This window comes from Nanorana parkeri, unplaced genomic scaffold (assembly GCF_000935625.1).
Source record: "Nanorana parkeri isolate BGI_ZX_2015 unplaced genomic scaffold, ASM93562v1 scaffold121, whole genome shotgun sequence".
In the NCBI taxonomy this organism is placed as follows: Eukaryota; Metazoa; Chordata; class Amphibia; order Anura; family Dicroglossidae; genus Nanorana; species Nanorana parkeri.
Window position 1 is genome coordinate 720,645 of NW_017306389.1, and position 20,183 is coordinate 740,827.

A 20,183-nucleotide genomic window follows, 5' to 3' on the forward strand; every position below is an offset into this window, starting at 1 on the left:
AAGCATTTTCTTAGAGATCAGCAATGTTATTTCCTGTATTTCTCTCAGAACATGTTTTCTTTAATAGATTCTAGCTAGCATATTGAATTGTGCAGCAGGCAAATGAAAATGGCATGTAATAAGCAACACAGACCCTTATTGCAATACTAGTCTATACTTTAAAAGCACATACATGCAATGCTAAGAATGCAAAAGATCACACTGGTCCTACAGCAAATATTAAATGAAGTCATCAGGCAATGTAGAGAGTGAGTGGCATAAACAAGTAGGTGATGGAAGGGGATCTATCAACACTGTCAAAAGACTTCAGCACTGCACTCACATCCCGCAGTAACATCTCTAATGGAGCAGATAGCAAAGTGTTGGAATGGAGAAACATGAGCAGCTGCAAGGAAGCTGCCAGGCAGGTGTGTTGAAAGAACTCTAAAGCACATTACAGGTAATCTACTAAAAAAAGATCCAGGAGGTGGCAAAGAGTGAAGTCACTTCAAAAACATGTCTTCATTTCCTCCAACACTAGTAATACATTACTATGCTCATTTCTTCTGAACATTGATTATACATGTTACTAAATGAAACTGATCAAAGCCAGTGTAGCTTTGTATGTTACCTTTCCATAAGTATTCTTTTGGCATTGACTATAAAACAATTGGTTAATACTAATGGGCGGATTCATAATAGAGAATGGATACGGCTTTACTCTGCAGTAAATACACCACACTGCCCCTAAATTGTATGCTTTGTTCATAAAATGGCAGCGTGGAGGTTTAGTGGTTAGCACTTCTGCCTTGCAGCACTGGGGTCCCTGGTCTATATCCTGGTCAGGATACTATCTGCATGGATTTTGCATGTTCTCCAAGTGCTTGTTTCCTCCCACACTCCAAGGACATGCTGGTAGGTTAATTGGCTCCTGTCTAAATTGTTCCTAGTATGTGTATATATGCATGTGAGATAGGAACCTTAGGGGTCTATTCACAAAGCTGCCGAAGGATCTGGCCGTAGCTTCGGCCGATCCTTCGGCTAGCTTCGGCCCCAGGACCCCTTCGGTTCAGGAGAACCGAGGGGGTGCTGTACGGGCTATTCACAATAGCCCGTACAGCTCCCGATCACGGCCGAGAATGAATAGACCCCTTAGTTTGTGAGCTCCTCAATGGTGGGGATTGATGTCAAAGAGGAACTTTACCCATATCTTCAAAATAACAACAAAGGCACCATATACTTCTAGATAATTGCAGACTTTTTATCCTTTGCATCCCTTATTTTTCTTTCCAGTCTTCTGACAGTGGCCCATTTTAACTAAGGGCAGGTTACTAGATCTCCCTTTACTTCCTGGAACTCTGGCACATGTGACTAGGACATCATCTCAGGGGAAGAAAATGCTTTTCCCTGAGATCTCATGAGATTGCAGATGGGATTTCCCAGCAATGCTCTGCTGATGTAGCCTTCCGAGGATGAGACGCTTGGGCACGATTACATCATTTGTAGCAATGTGAACCAGGAAGTGGAAAAAAGTAAACTGTAAGTAAAAAATATATATATGTTTGTTTAGCTAATGAATGCAAGATGATTTTATATCAGCATGCAGAGCTGTATGCTGATGTGATTTTAGTCAAAGGTGAAGTACTGGAGTACTGCATAAGCTGTCAGCGGTATACAAATAAAGAAAATGCAGAGAGCAGTGTAGAGCCTACAGTGTCCTTTGGAGTTTTCTCTGCATAGCGCTGGATGCAGTCCGTAATAGGAGCCACATTTTTTTCCCCTTGCGTAAAAATGAATGAGACTTTTTTACAGTACCAAAGCTGTGACAAAAGTTTTTTTCTTGCATACAACAGTTTTATAAATTGCCACCCTAGATAACATGTCAACACAGACTGGGTATATTGGGGAAAGCAAGAGAAAATAAACAAGTAGAAACCCAGAAAAAAAGAAACATTTTAAAGACAGTTTTCTTTATATTACTACTAGGATAGAATCAGGCCTCTTCATTAAAGCATATCTAAAGCCAAAGCATGTTTTAATTTTTTATAGAGTAGTGAATTATTAAAACCCCTACCATGTTTTTTTTTTGCCGTCTGTGCCCCATTATGGAGATTTTACTTCACTTTCTGTCTTGAAGACACAACAGGAAGTTGAAGAACATCTCCCCAAAGTGAGAGCAATACCCCACTTAGACACTCGGCAAAAGAACAAGTGCCCCCATTTAAAGATTTCCCCCCTCTATTTCGTTTTGTACTATTCGCTCTCTTTTTTTTTGTATAATATTTCTTTATTGTTTCTATATATAACAATACAGACATATAAATATGTAAACATCCTGTTAAAAGACTCTCCCAGGGAGAAATCCAATCAAAAACAGAGAAAGATATTCATGACTTCTTCCTAAAACAGCCACCATAAATTTCCCTTCCCATTGGTATTAAAACCATTCTTGCCCCCTAGGGGTCTCAACTAAAAAAAAAAGCAAGGGGAACGGCAACCCAAAATCCCTCCTATCCCTAAACCACCCCAAAAAAAAAAACCCAAACAAGACGAATTGGAAAGAAAAGAAAAAAAAAGGGAAACAAAATTCTCATCTCCTCCTTCGCTCATTCCTCTCCCCTCCTCCAATGTCCTTGCAAAGGAGCCTTACATTCCTGGTAACCATATGTTAGTGATGTCAGACTCTATCCATGATTTCCATGTCACCATAAATTGTGGGTATCTGTCTTGGGATCGCGTCACTAACTCTTCTACCCTTCTTAAAAAATTCATTTCTTTGACCGAATCTTTAATTTGAGGGGTATCTTGAGACCTCCAATATCTAGCTATTACCGTTCTTGCAGCAAATTAAAAAAATCTAAATAAGCCATTCTTAACTTCCTTAATTGGTCCTGGTATAATAGTCAATAGCGCGACCTCGGGTGTAAACAGTCCCTGGACCTTAATATTATGTGCTCCTATTTTATAGACCATTTCCCAAAAAGGTTGAATCTCTTGACAGGACCACCATACATGTAGCATAGTACCTCCCTCTACTCCGCATCTCCAGCATTGATCGGATATGTACTATTCACTTTCTGTCTTGGTGACAATAGTCACCAGGACAAATAAAGAGTGAATTTACCTCTCCGGAACAGGGGCAGCTAGGGTTCTTAAGCCTTCCCTAATGTATTGAAAAACAAACAACAAACGTTTTTTGGGTGCCCTTTAATTAACAGATGCCTATTAATTAGAAGAATTACTGCCAGTCTAGAAAATTATGTAGCACTAAAGCATCATAGGCAATGACAGGTAGGCAATGTTTATGGTAAAATCTTGCAAACCTACAATAATTTAGAAATTCCAGAATCAAATGTAATATGTTGTCTATTTGCACTTGCAGGCCATCTAAAGCATGGGGTTGGAGATTAGATAAAACAGCTGTGTGAGCAGGAGCTCGGTACCCTATCCTAATACTGAGTCACTGCTGCTGAAAAGACCAGGCCGCAGAGAATGGAACCTCTCACAGCGCCAGGATGCCTCTTGTGTGCATAGTGATAGGACAAGCATCATTGTCTATTGTGACTCATCCAAACAATAGTGTCTTTAAAACGAAGGCGGTAATGATAAAGTCAGGGACGGCAAGCACACAGCTGTTCACTCATTCTCCTACACAGGTATAATTAAATGCATCCTGGTTTCAAGTAGGAGTCTCTGCTTCCTCAGGTAGACTAACAAGCCCCTGATGATGCAACATCGAATCATTGTCCTTAGAGTACCTGTTGTGCAGCTTAACACACATCTAAAATGTTGGTGTTAATCCCGAAAGTCAATGCCTGTGCCAGCTCCTAGTCTGCATTAAATATCAGGCAGAAAAGTCCAAGAACACTTTACTGTGTAGCAGAAATGTACATGTTTCTTATCAGAATTACCAAACTCTGAATCACTATGCAGTTAGGACTCATTCATACCACAATGCACATAAAATGCATCTGCACTGAGACTAGTTAAGGCATGTTGACGTGTTTTTTTACGTCAAAAGATGTTTAATGTGTGCTCAGCTTAGTTTTTATATGCTTTTTTTCTGTACAGGCTACATCAAGAGTCAAAATACTAACATATGGCACATATGACACACATGACGTGCAATGACATACGTTTTTGTGCATTGCACTGCAAAATAATCCAGCATGCCTACAATTTTCTTCAATGCACACCAACGCACTAATATGGTGTAAAAGAAGGCACATAGACCGCAATTGTTTTTAGAGTTTCCTTGTGTTAGTAGTTTTTAGAGTTTCCTTGTCAATACAGATCAATGCAGTCCAACGCTCCTGGTGTGAATGAGCCCTTTGTGTACCAAAAAGTAAACGTGGCTTTAAGGACTTCTAATGTGCATTTTCATTGACATTCAAAAACACGCAGGCCGAAATATTTTTTTTTTTTACATAATAAGTTTTTATTCAAATATTTTAACAAATGCCATATTGTTAGCCCGGCGGCCAATTGATTCCTGTGTACTTTGAAAAAAAGTTTTCATGTCCAATTTGGCTTGTCGGACTGGTGTTTGTTTGGAGCCCTGAGATTTCTTCTTGGTTGTAGGACCCATGACGCCCAAGATAGATGAGGTGGAAAGGCAAATAGAGCAGATGCCTGGCCCGTAGTGCAGGAGCTAAAAAAGACTGCTGCTGATCGCCGCCATGAGCAAGCTCCGCCAGGCCGAAATATTTTTCATGAGCCATGAAACATATTTATTAAAAACACAATTTTCTGTAAGCTGCAAGAAATCCACTGCAACCTAATTTTAGAGTATCTGTTGTGATCTTTGAGGAGTGCAGGGCCGTACCGAGCAGCTCTCGGGAAGGACAGGTGTGTGATTAGTACGCAGCCCCCGTCCTTCTCTATAGGACTACACGGCCGTACGCCCCCCTACGCTCACCCGCCCTGCACATCCATGCGGGTGCAGGTGAGCGTACTTGTATGCTGACAGGATGGATCCTGTCTGCGCCTGAGCCAGGAAATACGCACCCCTACAGACCTGCACTTGAGGTGAGCGTAGGGGGGCGTACGGCCGCATAGTCCCATAGAGAAGGACGGGGGCTGCGTATTAATCACACGCAGCACCTGTCCTTCCCGGAAGCTGCTTGGTAGGGCCCTGCACGCAGCACAGAGCTGTACGTGTGGACCGATTCCAGTGTGAATGGGGGCTAACTGAGCTGTCACCAACAGCTCACAGTCAACTACCAAGGATCTGGAGCCAGTTGGAAGAACTTCCAATTATGTCACCACTGTACAGCCAATCACAGTGATGATATATTTGGGAGACCCTTCTACTGGCCACCGGCATCAGGGCCCAACCCTTGTAAGCCTACTAGGGTGTTAAATAACAGACACTAATAGAGAAAGAAAACAGAAATGCTACTTTATTCCTCCACAAACTGTAAGAAGAGCACACAGCCAGGAAATAATGTGGAGCAGCAATATTACTGGAGCCCGATGACATCAAAGACCAAAGTCAGTTGCACACTTTGAATCCCCAATGGCTGTACTTGTTGGGCAAACTGTACTTGTTCTATTACGAACACAGAAATGAGTATGTGAAGTGTGAAATTACACCTTTTGTTTGTTGTGTAGTGGCATACGGTTGTAGAACTTCAGTAACTATACGGCTACGCTGATTTCTGCATCCCAAAGAAAGCGATATTTGCATGTCTTTATTGCGCGGCTATTAAACCCCCTATGAAGCTTGTTTACTTGCATTTGTTTTAGCTACACAAAGTGAAGCAGCTGACAGGATGCATCATAGATGAAATAGCACACCTGCTGTAAGAAACACAAGAGACTCTCAAGCAGCCAAATCAGGAAATAGTCAACTCGCCTCTTGTTCCATGATGAGAGGATATGCTGGGAGATACTGAAACATAGCTTTATTCCCTATCACAAACAGGCCAAGGTCACGGAATCTGCTTACACAATTATCCACTGCTATTCAAATACTTTTTCCTACTTTTTTGGCAGGAACAATCCTTTGATGATATTGATCTAATGTGATTTGTTTTCTGCCAAGACTGTGTATCTCTCTATAAGGAAATCAACAGTTTGAACAGTCAAGAAGTATCACGGTAGTGGAATAAAATGATACTGTGCTCACAGAGATAAAACGGATTATCTTCACTCCCACACCTGGCATACGTGCCTTCAAAAAATGTTGCACTTTTAAACGGAAGCATTTGAAAATAGAATGATGTACATAAAAAAATATTAAAGGGTCTGTCCACTAGTTCAGCTATTTGTCTTGGAAACTCCAAAAGAAATCTCCATGTCTCAGTTCCTGTCCACAAAGAAGTTTTGGGTGTTCCTGACCACCTTTGTATGTTTCAACATTTCCTGTTGCATTTTCAACAATATCACCTAAAAAATCCAACAGGAAAAGTAGGAACCTCTTATAATGTCCAACAAACGTATGCAAACCCAGAAACCTAAACACAAATATGTCAACAATAGAGTCAGAAAATGAAATAAGAAAAAGGTCAACCAATTTAATGTGTTGCCACTGGCTGTACACATATATGAGCAGTGGTCGTTATGCCGTGCCACATATATGCATACTGCTACCATCGCTGTTTTGTACTGGGACCATTTCTAATTGCGCGGCCCCAGCACTCTGACCCAGCTGTCACTGGCAGCTCCTGTTCACTGTTTACAATCATGAGCCGGTAGTACAGATACCTGATCACATGACCACTGTGACAGCCAATGACAGTGATCACATGACTGTAAGGGCCCCGGCATTACAAAGGCTTAAATAGCTAGCTCCTGGCAGTGGGAAGGGTTAAAAGATGAACTACAGGTAGATATTAAACAAAAGCAATGAATGCAGCAACATATTCTTTAATGGAGTCCCTTAAACCCAACAAAGCTTTCCATTTCAATGCAATCTCTGCTACAGATTTGGAACAAAAATGTCCAAGTATGCAAACCAGCAAATACATTTCTCCCTTGCTTTTTGCAATAGTTGAAAATATGCTGCATAGGTGCGGCAGGACCCCTGGATTAAGCACAGCTTTCTCTGTGCCCATTTGCACTTTCTATCCACACATGCACTCTGTTAAATCAGTTAGTTTCACTGCAAATATACAATAGCATCCCTAATATGACAGAACAAAAAACTCAGTTGCTGGCAAAAAAAAGTAATTGCTGGAAATGACTTCCTGTGAGGGAAAAATGACATCACTTCACTCTGACCCAAGTCCCTCCTTCATCAGCTCAAAGGAGAATTAACAGAGGAGGTATCTGAAAGATAGTGGGTTTTTTATACAGCCACTGGGAATAATGTTTGGCAGGTACCTGGAGCAGACAAAATCTGGAGCAGCTGTGCATGGCAACCAATCAGCTTCTCTCTTCAGTTTGTTCAGTTAAGATTTCAAAATGAAAGAGAGAAGCTGATTGGTTGCCATCCACAGCTGCTCCCGTTTTTTATAAATTCCCCTCGTTGTTTTCCAGCAATTTACAAAGATTGCAGGAAACAAAATGAAAATATGAAAAGTTTAGTTCTGCTTAACGTGTATTTTTAAAAGCAGCTAGTGTACATGTAAGTACTGAAATATTCCTTGGGATTAGTCATTTGTAATCACCTAACAGACGAATTTAGATGAGGAAGTGGTAACACTCGAAGTCAATAAGGTTTGTTGAATGTGCTAAGAGTATGAGAGAGCAGAGGAATGAGCTCATCAATCTGTTGCTTCTTATACACTGTCCAGTCCCATGCAGGGAGGTGACTAAACTGTATGACTTACCTGCAGTAGAAAAAAGTCAGGTCACCAAACTGGTTCTGCTGTCTGCCAAGACTGAGTGAGTGGTCAGAAATACTAATGTCTTGACAGGCAAATGGCCTCCTATGTATGTATTTCAGCTGTGTATTTAGCGGTTTGCCTGAAATTCAATTTTAACCATTTTCTACAAAAATATGAAATATCATTTTTTTGGACTAAATATATAATTGCATTACAGTGCCAGAAGGGTACTCTGAGGGGTCTTTTGAAATAATGCCGCAGGCAACATTTCAGCAGAGCATTTAACATGCTGGTGAGAGACATTGCACAAAGTTTACAAAAGTGTAGCCCTGACCTGATCACATGAAGTGAAGAGCAAACCCACACCTACCACTATATCACCAGGTAACTCCACAGCCAGATTACTGCCCCTAAATCCTGAGCTTCTGCCACCTGCTTCAGCCATTGTAAGAGGTTGTCCCTATCAATACTGACTTCTGTACACATAATTTTAGGCCTGTCATATCCATGTAGCCTCTATCAGCACAAGTGTTAGAGGCACTTCTGCATCTAATGCCTTAATGTACAAGCCCTTACACACAGACTGATATATGGCTGTAGGAAGAACTGAAGATCCATCAGTTAGCTCTCAATACGTGGATCACAAAGAAGCCAGAAGGTGTTTTACCATTTGTTGGACTACAACCTTAATTGATAAGTTTGGAACAAACATTTTAAAGGCATTACAAGACAATACAATAGTCCATAAAAGATCACGTAGAATGGAGCTTACCTCTTTACTGATCTCAACATCTGTAAAAATGCTCTGTTCATCTTCTTCGTGATATTCTCCATCAGATTCACCCAGAGCAATGGGAACGCAGACAGAGAGGCGAGGGTTGGCCATGTAATCATCGCTTTCACTAACAACATACTTTTCCCCATTTTTCGAGATGCCTCCGTTGGTGTTACTCCCTTCTCTGTAATCCTTTTCTTTGCCTGTGCTGCTCATGTTCATGTGATTGTGGAGATTGATGTTGTTGATGTTCCTGTTCTTCCCTGAAAGATTGGTAATGAATGTGTCCCCAGTTTTCTTGGGCTTCGTAAATACGTTTCGTAAAAAATCTATAACAGTTTGTTTGGCAAAGGAAATACCCCTGTGAATCCTTGCAATTGCTATCTGAAGGTTATTCATTTCACCATCCTCATCGGGAGCAGATAAGTTATCCGAGCTGAACGAGCTAAGCAGGAGAGCCAAGAAAAGGTTCAGAACCTGTAAAAGTGTAAAAATACAGTAAATATAAACATATTCACATATAAACAAATTAATGTAATCGTACACTGTGCTAAAATGCGTATACAGTACTCCAAATACTTTGTTATTCTGTTCAGCCATCCTTTTTGATTTACAGAATCCCATCATACAGCCAGACACGTAACAGGTAGTGACGAGCTCAGGTTCAGACTGAACCAGGTTTGAACCTGATCACCTCCAAACCTGTAAGGGACATGGGGCCACCTGCCCAATTAGCTGTGGGCCGTGGCATTCCCTGCCCCAAGCTGCACATAAACAAAGGGGCAGGATGCTTGTTCTGACATAATTGGCCTTTTATGGCCACATGGCCATAGTAGGTCAATGTAATTGCCCAAATATAGGCAAGCAGCCATATAAGGTCAATGACCTCATAGCATCCCAACCCTTTGCTTATTTGCAGCTGCGGACAGATAATTGGCCAGCCGCAGATGACTGGGCAGCAGTGGAAGGAGCTTTCCTCCAGGTTCGAAAAAGCTTAGGTTTGGACTGGATCTCTAGTGGCAGGCTTATTTCCTGGCTCATCAAATCTTCTTCCTGTGGCATTTCTCAGCCGCCAGCTTGTTCAATTGCCAAGGAATCAGCATAATCCAAGCTATCCATTTAGCAGGGAAGTGACCCAGGGAAAAATAAAACTGATCTTCCACTGCATAAAGCCACTAGCAGAGGGTGTCCTCAAAAGTTTGATAGAATTTGGTCCATCTGGATGGAGTCTAAAGCAACACTACCAGCCTAGGTGCACAATTATGGCATCCGAATGGTGGTTGCAAGCCTGGTAGGGCGATGCCTAGAGGGAGATTTATGGCTTTCCTGGAACTTTAGGGGAGACAATATTGTACAAGGATGAGATTGTGGTGAGAGCATTGGGAATCCCTCCACTCCCGATATATATTCTTTAACTGCCTTTGACTGAATCGGGTACTCTGCATCTTTCTGGGAAGCGCTAAAGAGATTGGCTGTAACGGTTCACATCAGGGACCGGATGGGGGGTGGATTGGTTGTAATTATATTGTAACAATTTACCTGTGCCTGGGGGAGGGGGAGGGGGAGGGTTATGGTCAGAGGGTTAGTTTTATTGGACCTTGCATGGTCCTTTACGGTTGTTGGCATACGTTATGCCATAATGTATACACTGTTGTGTATGGATGAGGTGCTATGTTGGTGCCCGAATGTTACTGTACTGTAATGTAATTGTTTACTATGCAAAATGAATAAAAAGATTTTTCAAAAAAATAAATAAATAAAACTGATCTCAGTGGGGGACTGATAAGACTTGACACAGATACTTTTGGCACTGAAAAAGGTTAGCATAGAAGTGACAGGGTTAGGCTAGCATTATAGCAAAAAAGGTAAGTGTTAAGTTATGGCTAGGCTTAGGATCAGGGGTAAGGGGGTTAATGTTCATGGTTAGGTTAAAAATTAAAGCCCAACCTCAGCTTGTGAGCTCTTCTAAATGGAATTGAGCTTAAGTGTTAGGGTTAGGTTGTCTTCATTTTCATTATGTTATAGGAACATCCAAAAAGCAGTATCCTGAAAGAGGAACCTTTTGTCTGAAATTCCTCCAACAAATAGTAGTGCACTTCCTGGTATCTGGGTGTGCCAAGTTAAGTCTTAGGGCTAGTTCACAACATAGGCAGTTGTGATGCAGTCCGTTCAGTTTGGCTGCTGCAGCCAAAATACATCACAATGGTTTCCTATGGGCTTTCTCGTGCTGTATTCACACCATTGCAGTCCGTTCAGATGCAGTCAGAAAAAGTACTGCATGTCCTATTTTAGCTGCATCTAACTGCACCGGAATGCATCAAAACGCATGCAAACACATTGAAACGCACCTGAACGCATTAAAAAACCCAGAATTGATTGTGCAACATCCAGGGGAAAAAACACATGTAAACGCATCACAAGCGCGTCAAAATGCATCAAAACGGATTGCAATGCAACTGCGCAGACGCACGCAGTTTTAATGCAGTTTCTGGTGTGAACTAACCCTTAATTCTAACCTTAGGTTACGTGTACAAAAAACGTAGAAAGGAAAAGTATAGAGGAAAAGTATGTGGGTTGCCTACACTGACCTCCTTCTGAAAATGTGAGATGCTATCTTTAGTTTTAGTGCCCTTGTTCAATATGATATATTGAAAACTAACATGCCATTTAAAAAAATGTCTCTTTTCAGACCCATCAATTTACATCTACCTTCTCTGTGACAAGCAGGCTGACCCAAAAGAACAAATTTACTACAAAAGGCTTTCAAGTGATTCCTTACAGCTGAGCTCACCCATTACAGAGGAATGTGACACATACATCTGACCCAATATGAGCTAATTATGACACATTAGATAAAAAGAAATGCAAGTCTTTGGGAACTGCCCTAAAAATGTTCAGCTTTATTGTATTATGACTTTTCATTATTACATTTCAGTATGAGTTCTGGTGTATATACAGGTGAAACCCGAATAATTAGAATATCGTGCAAAAGTTCATTTATTTCACTAATGCACTGCACTCTGCCCTTTCTGGTGTCTATCAGATATTGTTGCTTTAAAGTGTATCTGCAAGATAACAGTCTGCTATAGAAGATGAAACTAGTGTAGAAATTGCTGACTTTTTCATTTATGTTTTTTTTCTCCTCCATTCTATATGGAATGGAGAAGGGTTACAGCTTCTGTTCTGTTCTGAAGTTTGCTGCTGTGAGTGTACCCGTTGTGATTTCCCCTTACTTCTTGTTCCATGACTGCTGAAGTTAGGCAAAATCTCTCCAACAGGGACACAGCCCACTATAAAAATAATTTTTCTTAGTAGAGCAGGGAAAGATTACAAAGTATGTATGACTCTTGCTTCAGGAGAGGAAGTGAGGAAGAATCTCCCCAACAGCGACACAGATAGCAATAAAAGCATGAAATAGGTTCTACACCTTTCTTACGCCTTCCCCAGAAGAAAGAGCTGATAATCAGGATTTACACCAGCTGCTAATACCTATGAAGCTTCGCTCATACTTTGCCTTTGTAAAATGTACTTGTTTTCTACATGTGTATTTCTAAAGGGAATAAATAGATATACATGCAAAAGATCAACGAGAAGTAAATAACTGAATACATATGTATAAGTAAAACCTTTTTTTTTTCTTGTATATTGTTTGTATACATATATATGCACATTCCCCAGTTATATTTGTACATTACTTGTGTAGACTCTGCTTCCTCTGTGATGCTACACAATGATTATGCTTTACTGCTCCTTCTCAAAATGCAAATCTATGGGTCTAAGTGCTCACTAAGAACAATACGCTAGCTGTGTTGCTGACATAGCCTCAATAGTTGTTAGGCAAGAAGACTAACTGCAGTAAAATAAGTACATTCCAGTGGCTACACTACAAATTTTTGTATTTATTGTGTATGTAAAGGTCAATTAAAAAAAAAAACTTGGATAGAGAGAAGAAGGGGTAGACCTTCATCCATTTTTTTTCATTTCAGTGTGTCCTCACTGGGTAGATAAACCAAGACAAAAAGTGATGGGAAACAAAAAACGTCAGCGCTCTCATGACAGCAAGAGGTGATGGTAAATGTTCCAATAAGGACAAATGTTCTGGTGACAATTGTCTAAGACAGGAATTCCTGTCACTTTGGGGAGATAGCCTCTCATTTTCTTTTGCATCTCCAAGACAGGAAGTGAAGACAAATCTCCCTAGCACAGAGCTTGGCAAACTCCAGCCCTCCACCTGTGGTAAAACTACAAATCTCATGACACATCTATCTCTGCGAGTCATGCCTGTGACTGCGTAAAACTTACAATACCTCATGGGATTTGTAGTTCCACAGCTGGAGGGCTGGAATTTGCCCACCCCTGCCCTAGCATGCTACAGATAGCATATAGAAGATTTTAGCTACACACACACTTTAGTACAACAGGACAAAGCCTGTGAAAATGTAAATCCATATCAATCCACATGTAAAATCCACATCAACCATGACTTTAAAAGGTGAACACTTCAATTAAAACTCATATGTCCTCACTGAAAATGCTTTATATAATGCACTGTACTACTATATAGTCTTTCGATGCTTGCATGAATATATTTGAATTATTAATATCACTTGCTGAATTTGAAGGAAAAAATATCTTTTTTTTTAACACAGCAGTAGAAATGATCGTTTATAATTCTCATAATTGTAAAACTTTTCCCTCAGATATACTTGAATTGACAAACACTCTGTTCACACTTTACCGGGGAACAATACTAGCAAAACACTAGGTGTAATTACAGCTAGCAGGAATAACCTTTATTGCAAAGTGTAGCTGGAAAAAAATGACAATTGTGGTAAAACTAAATGTTACAGAATCAATTTATAACTCCAATAACATGTTCATACAAAACGCCATTTTAGATAGCCACCAACTCTGACATGTGACCAGTTAAGTGTTCTGACTTCTATTCAAGAACCGGCTGAACAAAGCCTTCAAAAATAGATTTTGCCAGAAATAGAAGCACAAGAGGGGAAAAAATACATACATTTAATGTCACATATGTTCGTATTCTGCACGAGGAAACAAATAACAAGACTAAGAACATATTTTCGTGGTGCCACTGAGCGAGTGGGAGTCAGTATTCAGACTGAACAAACGGTAATAAGAGAAGTGTTTCAAAATGGAGGCTGCATGCTGCTTTCTTTGATCCATAATGCACTGTACCCTGTGAAGCCTTAATCTGCGCTATTGTGCAACAAATTGCTAAGGTGCAGCATGGGGCTCCTGACCAAAATGTAAGCAGAACTTCATTTTTGCAGCTTGACTCTCATGGGCTGAATGAGAAATTTACATTGTATATATTTTTTTATGAGCTTAAAAAAGGTGCAAATTGAGAAGCAATGAGATGCTGTTAAAATCAGCTCAAGATCTTGTGCGCAGATTTGGTGAAAAGGTTCAATGCAAATGCATTTTTGGTGTTTTTTTGACCCTATAGTGGATATTTCAAGTGTATCATTGATGAGCATATGGCTGAAGAGACAATACCTCATGTTCTGGAGCACATCTGAGAACTTCTATTGCCATCAGCGAGAGGTATAAACAGCATTTCCCTGTGCTATATCCTTTTATGCTGCAGAAGTGATTTACACCCATCACAATGCTATGGTAAAATGGACAAAATGCTTAGACAAAATTTCGAAATCTCTGCTGTCAACGCAAATGTGTGGAGTATGGTAGCTCCAGCTTTCAGAGACTGTGGTGGAGCAGCATCCTCTGTTGTGTCATCAAGGTACTCAGCACTGATGTACCAGCTGACATGCCCCTTAATTAGCTGAGTATCCTTATCAAAGTCACATCTTTCAACAAAAATTAGTTTTGAGAAGGGAAGATCCTTGCTGCCTGGTCCCTATCACCACAACTGACCATCTGGTCCTTCTATAGGGATACCAATATATGTATTTCTTTATTATGTTTATATTACACCAACATAATAGACAGAGTTTTACAGAGTGTTCACCATTTAAATTTATCTTTGTACAGATAAACTTAGATGTCTAATGTCCCTACGACAGTCATAAAAGCCCCGCACCAACCCCTCCCACACACGCACTATACCACAATTAACTGGTTTTTGTGTTATAGGAGAACTAACACACGCACACAAGCAACCATGCAGATAGCATCCATGATGGTACCTGAACCTAGCACTCCAGTGCTACAAGCTTAATGTGCTTAACACTAAACTTTTATACTGTTCATGTGTGATGGCAACCTACATAGGCTTTCTTGACTTATGGAATGTTATGTTGGGAAGTGTTCAGAGCCATAAGGACTAACATTGATTTAACTCCTGCTGTAATTTGGGAAGTTAAGATCAACTACATAGTCGCATTAGCAATTGGGCTTCAATTAATTATACTGGAGAGAAAAATAAATTGATAGGACAGTACCGCCCAATAGCAAAACACAGTCATCCACAAAGGATGTCCGTTTCTCCAGGAAATGCCTTTTATGATGATCCATTGTTACATACAATGTTTCTTTTGCCTTTTGTTACTGATTACAGCCAACATATTATAGCAACTTGTGTAGACACTAGTTTTCGCAAATTGTATTACTCCTGTCCATCTCCGTCTACCTATTATCCTCTATTGCTTCTGGTTTCTTGCATTGAGGTAAATGATGTTACTGTGACTTTATAAATAGCATATAATTATTATGTTGGATCAGACAGAAATGATTTCATAGAGGTCAAAAACTTTCAATCCACCATTTATTTTCTTGAATGTAATTGCTTTTCAATAAAATGTAGGACAAAATTGCTTCCTCTTAGCACTTTTTGTCAAAGCGATACAATTAATGCAATCTTCCAAATGTCACTAATTTTAGGATGCGCATTTACCTATTCAGCGGGTGACTCATATATTGTTACAGTGCAGGCAGACAAGTTACAAGACTTCACTTTGAAAACTAATAACTCTACTTGGTCATTAACCGCTTTATGTTGCCCCACAGCAGACCTGCGTCATTGGGAACACCGATGGCTCTGACAAGATGGTAATTTTATGGGCGTAGGCTTGCACTTGAGTGGGGTGAGTGGAGTAATTTCCGTAAAATTGATTTTGCCATGAAATTACCGATTTCCCTGAAGTGAGACCTTTCAACTAGTCAAAAGGGAGCATGGATCCGGCTTCCTGGCCAATCAGGAAGCCGGGTGGCATGTAATGACTGGCCGCCCAGCTTTCTAGCTTTGTCGGCAAGCTGGCCAATCAGGAAGCTGGGACCCCCAGCTTCCTAATTGGCCAGAAAGCCGGGTCCATGCTTCCTTGTCACCTGGTGCATGGAGACGGCTTCCTGGCTAATCAGGAAGCCGGGCAGCGAGCCATTACACGCCGTCTGGCTTCCCTGATGGGACTTTCAGTATTTGGTATTGGCGAGTACCGGTAAAAAAATATCGGTACTCGTACTTGTTACCGAAAAAACAGTATCAGTGCATCCCTAATATTTTTTTTGAAATAATGATATTAATGAGGGTCCTTTTTGTGGACCCTCATTAACAACAAGCCCAGGATAGTCGAACGAAGCTTCTGTAACCTCAAAAGCTATTTAAAGTATTAAGGTCAAATTTCAAAACACTGATGACATCACTTACAATGGAGAACTCCTTGATGGTTAAAAGTTTTATTTTCCCATTTCCCACATTTTGTGTCCCATAGATCATGTGTGTACTAATAAGCTATTTTAGCGCTACAAATACACAGGCACAGCAAGGCAAGCCACCTCCCAACCCTCCCACCCACTTCCAGCTCCTACATCCTCACTTCTCCCTTCTCAAAGCTAGTAGATGCTGTCTTGTTCCTTGTGGTCTTGTACTGGGCAGGAAGTTCAGGGAAACTGAGCTTAGAGAACTGGAGCCAGCTGTTTGGAAACATGATGACTGTATGTGCATGATCAAAAATGTAAAGAAATATTTTGATGGGCAATGTATATTTCTTTGATCTGGATTGATTGAATACATGTTTGAGAGTTTAATACTACTTTAAAACCCATTGCAACCATAGAAATCAACAAAAACACCCCAATTTTGCCCAAAGTTTTGACTTCAATGCATTTAGCTGAAATGGGGAATTTGTGCTGAAAAATTAAATCACAATTTTAATCACAATTTTAGGTAAATGAAGACTGATTTTTGCTTATCCCTACAACTGAGGCTTGTGATCATAAAAACATATAGCAATAATAAAGAGCCAGTCAGTGTAGCTTCTGGTCATGTCACCATGACAGCCAGTCAAAGTAGTCATAAAAAAATAAAGTCCTGCCTGTGTATCTAGCCTTTCCCATTCTCCTATTTTGTTTTGTAATGTGATGAATTTCAGGTCGGGGAATCAAAAGTGTATTATTTTAGATTGTAAGCTCTCACAAACAGGATCCTCCTAACCCTTTTGTGCTGTATTGCAACTGTACTGTCTCCCGTTAATTTGAGTGCTACACAAACTGTTAGCACTACATAAATCCTAAATTCAGCCAGGGAGCGTAAATAATAACCCTACTTTTAAAATACATTAATTCTTTGCATATTTAAAAGGATAACAAGCATTTGTGCAGATATAACATTCCCCATGCTCTAAGGCTCCTTTCACATTTATGCGAATCGGGAGCATGGACAATGCCACATGCAATGCCACATCGCATGTTAGGTGCGCTGCCATTATTTCTTAATGGGACCCCAATAAAACCTAGCCATCGCATATGCACTGTACCACACCACATCGCATGGTGACCCATTACCATGTGATGAGGTGCGATGCGCTTTTAAAAAAAATTGTAAATTAGCTGTGGTAGGCAGCTGCTACCACAGTGCACCACAACACAACACACCCTGCATGTTCCTAATGTAGATCTTCCAACACTTCCTGTCCTTGCAGAAATTTAGAAAAAATCTCCCTAATAAGGAGTTGGGCTTTAAGAAAGGCGAAATCTTTGTTACAGCTTTGTAAATACTTGCTAAACATGATCCTCTGTTGTCTAGCATCTGCAAGTTAAGACAAACGTAAATCCCGGACTTGAAAACTTGCGAGCAGGAAGGATTTGTATTGCAGTTTTTCATTTGCAATAAAGGCTTGTTACCTTCCTTCTTGCAAGATGTTTTATAAAAGTAGTGTTGCAATGAATGATTGTCATCCTGAACCCAGAAAAAGACATGGAGAAGATGTTGTCACATAGGTGTAAAGCAGGAGAGTATGTATGTGTTTAGCTCCGCCTTAAAGTGTACCTAAAAACAAAACTTCCTTTTTTTGAATTATGGAGCGGTGAGGGATTAGAATCCATGAGTTGTGGAGATTTCCTCTCTAGTAAGTTCTAAACATTCCTTACTTTATCCAAAATGAAATAAAAAAGACAAATTTTAGCTTTAGATATACTTTAAAATTAAAAAAATTCCTTATGCACTAGGTCTTATTCATCTGGTCAAGTCCTTACAGTAATATCACCAGGAAATAGAAGTAAAAGCTTTCTATTATCACATATAGGTCACCTGCATCACTAATGGTCAAATGAAGAAACTTGTAAAGACAGAAACTGAGTTCCCAAAGTAAATGCTAACACCTTCCTGCACAAAAATCTTTACAGCTCTAAGCTTAACAAAAGCTCCCCCTATACCATTGTGAATAATGTTAATATAGAAAAACAAAAACCCCAGCAATAGGATGTCATCCAATGTACCTTGTGGGGGACTAATCTGAATTTTCTAATTAACTGCAAATGAATTTCTTCTCTGCATGTAACAAAATTAATTTGGTTTGCGTCTGAAGCCAAATTTAGGAATAAAATAAATGTAAAGTATGGGGGAAGTAATGTAGGAGTGTTCATAAACATATAAGCTTACACCACTGGCGCAGGAAGCCTCTTTCACGGACGTAAAAGCTACCAATATAACGTGGATTTTCACTGCTACGTCCAGCAGGCTTATCAATAGGGGTTTGTTTAGTGGGAAGCAATAAATAATTAAATTGATCGCTGGCCTTCTTAAGTGCAGTAGAACCATCTGTATTTACCAGCTGCCAGGTGGAGTTAATCTGTGAAAAAAGTGTGATAAAATGGAACTCCCAAGAGGTAAGCCTACTTTTCTATTCATGTACAATGTGCTTACCAGCTGTGATTGGCAGCTCTGTTGGTTTTATATTGAAGACTAATTATTTCTATTGTGCAATAAACATCCATTGGTTCCAAGAGTCATGGGTATTGTAAATGAATTATTAAGCAAGTAAAAAAACATAGCCAATTTTTTTTTTAATGTCTACGCTAGTCTGTTTGATATAATGTAACTTATTTCTGTTTCTTTCTTAAAGTGCATGTCAAGCTAAAAACTTTTGTAGCGCTCACCCCCGAAGGAGCCGCTGAATATTGAAATAGGTTCTCCTACCTGTTGGTTCCAGCTGCCAGTCCCCTTTGATCAGCAACAGCACACCGACACTCACGGACAGAACGGCTCGAGTCTTAGGGTCTTTTTAGGGTATTTATTTGCAACATCAATAGGAGAGAGAGGGTTTAGGATCTGTAGGATGCCATTTGGAAATACTTCTGAGGACAGCTTTCTCCCCTAGCAACCGCTAAGGCCGAAATCACTGCGATCTGGTCCCAGGGACCAATAGTAGTAGTAGTAGTAGTACTGTGAACAGATACCTGGAATAGGGTGTGGGATCTCCCTTGTGGGTCCCAGACGGACGCTCGCACCAGCTCCTCTGCGGTACCCCTCAACAAGCGGACTCCTCCCCGACCCAGCTTCCATCAGGTATTTTCCTCTTTAGGATCTGGAACTTCTGTGCCCTCAGCATCTGCAACTGCCAAGGAGCACTCCAGTTAAATGAGAGTATCTTCTTAGAACAAGGCACCCAACACCTGCCATGTGTATGGACCCAGTGAAGTATCAGTGTATCCTTAGGCCTCCAGGCCCCTCAGCACCTGCCATGTGCTGAGGCCCAGGCTGCTTGCTCTGCATCACACACAGTCCTCCTAGGGCGAGGCCCCTAGGGGAAAGAGAGAGCTCTCCACAATGTCCCCAGACCTTTTATCACCTGCCCTCAACCATGCCTCTGAGTCATCCTACTCAGGGATTGGCTAGGGCCAGGTGCATAGTCATAACCTGAGGATGGATCCTCCCTCACTGTATGCCAAGGCTCCCTTTTCCTCAGCAACAGGAGGAGCAATCGATCCAGCAGATTCAGGGACACCTATAGAGTGCAGAGCTCTGTATAATCAGTATCTAGACTGGTTACAGTCCAGGTATCTCTAAATTGAATAGCGACATTTTAGAGGGCGCTACACTTTTTTTCTAGTTTTGGATAGAATGCAGAAGGATTAGAACACCTGTCCATTTTGTTCTGATATCTGGAGCTTCATTAAGAATTCCTGTCCTGCTGACAACAGTTTAACCAGACAGAAAATGAGAAGAAACTGCAATAGAGACACAGAGAGGCGGTAAAACATTTTCAGCCAGGAAAACTAAGAAAAAAAAAGGTTCGGCTAGACATACACTTAAAATAGTCACTTCAAAAGTGAAGATAAAGCAGGCTAGCGTTCCTTGCAAAATGTATATGTATATAAGTAGTGGTTCAGATACAGTATATGCAATAAGAAGGTACTGCTATACAAGTGTTGTTGTGTGGTCAAAAATGCAAAGA

At 40.5% G+C, this 20,183-nt stretch overlaps 1 protein-coding gene across 1 annotated transcript in view; it reads right to left on the reverse strand.

Moving 5' to 3' along the window:
* The window catches only part of LOC108784628 (sodium channel protein type 4 subunit alpha-like), a 338,732-nt gene that overhangs the window by 95,838 nt on the left and 222,711 nt on the right, over window positions 1–20,183 (reverse strand). Inside the window, exon 18 of the mRNA XM_018553495.1 lies at window positions 8,524–9,003. Within this exon, the coding sequence (XP_018408997.1) occupies window positions 8,524–9,003 (480 nt within the window). The remainder of the gene's footprint in view (window positions 1–8,523; window positions 9,004–20,183) is intronic.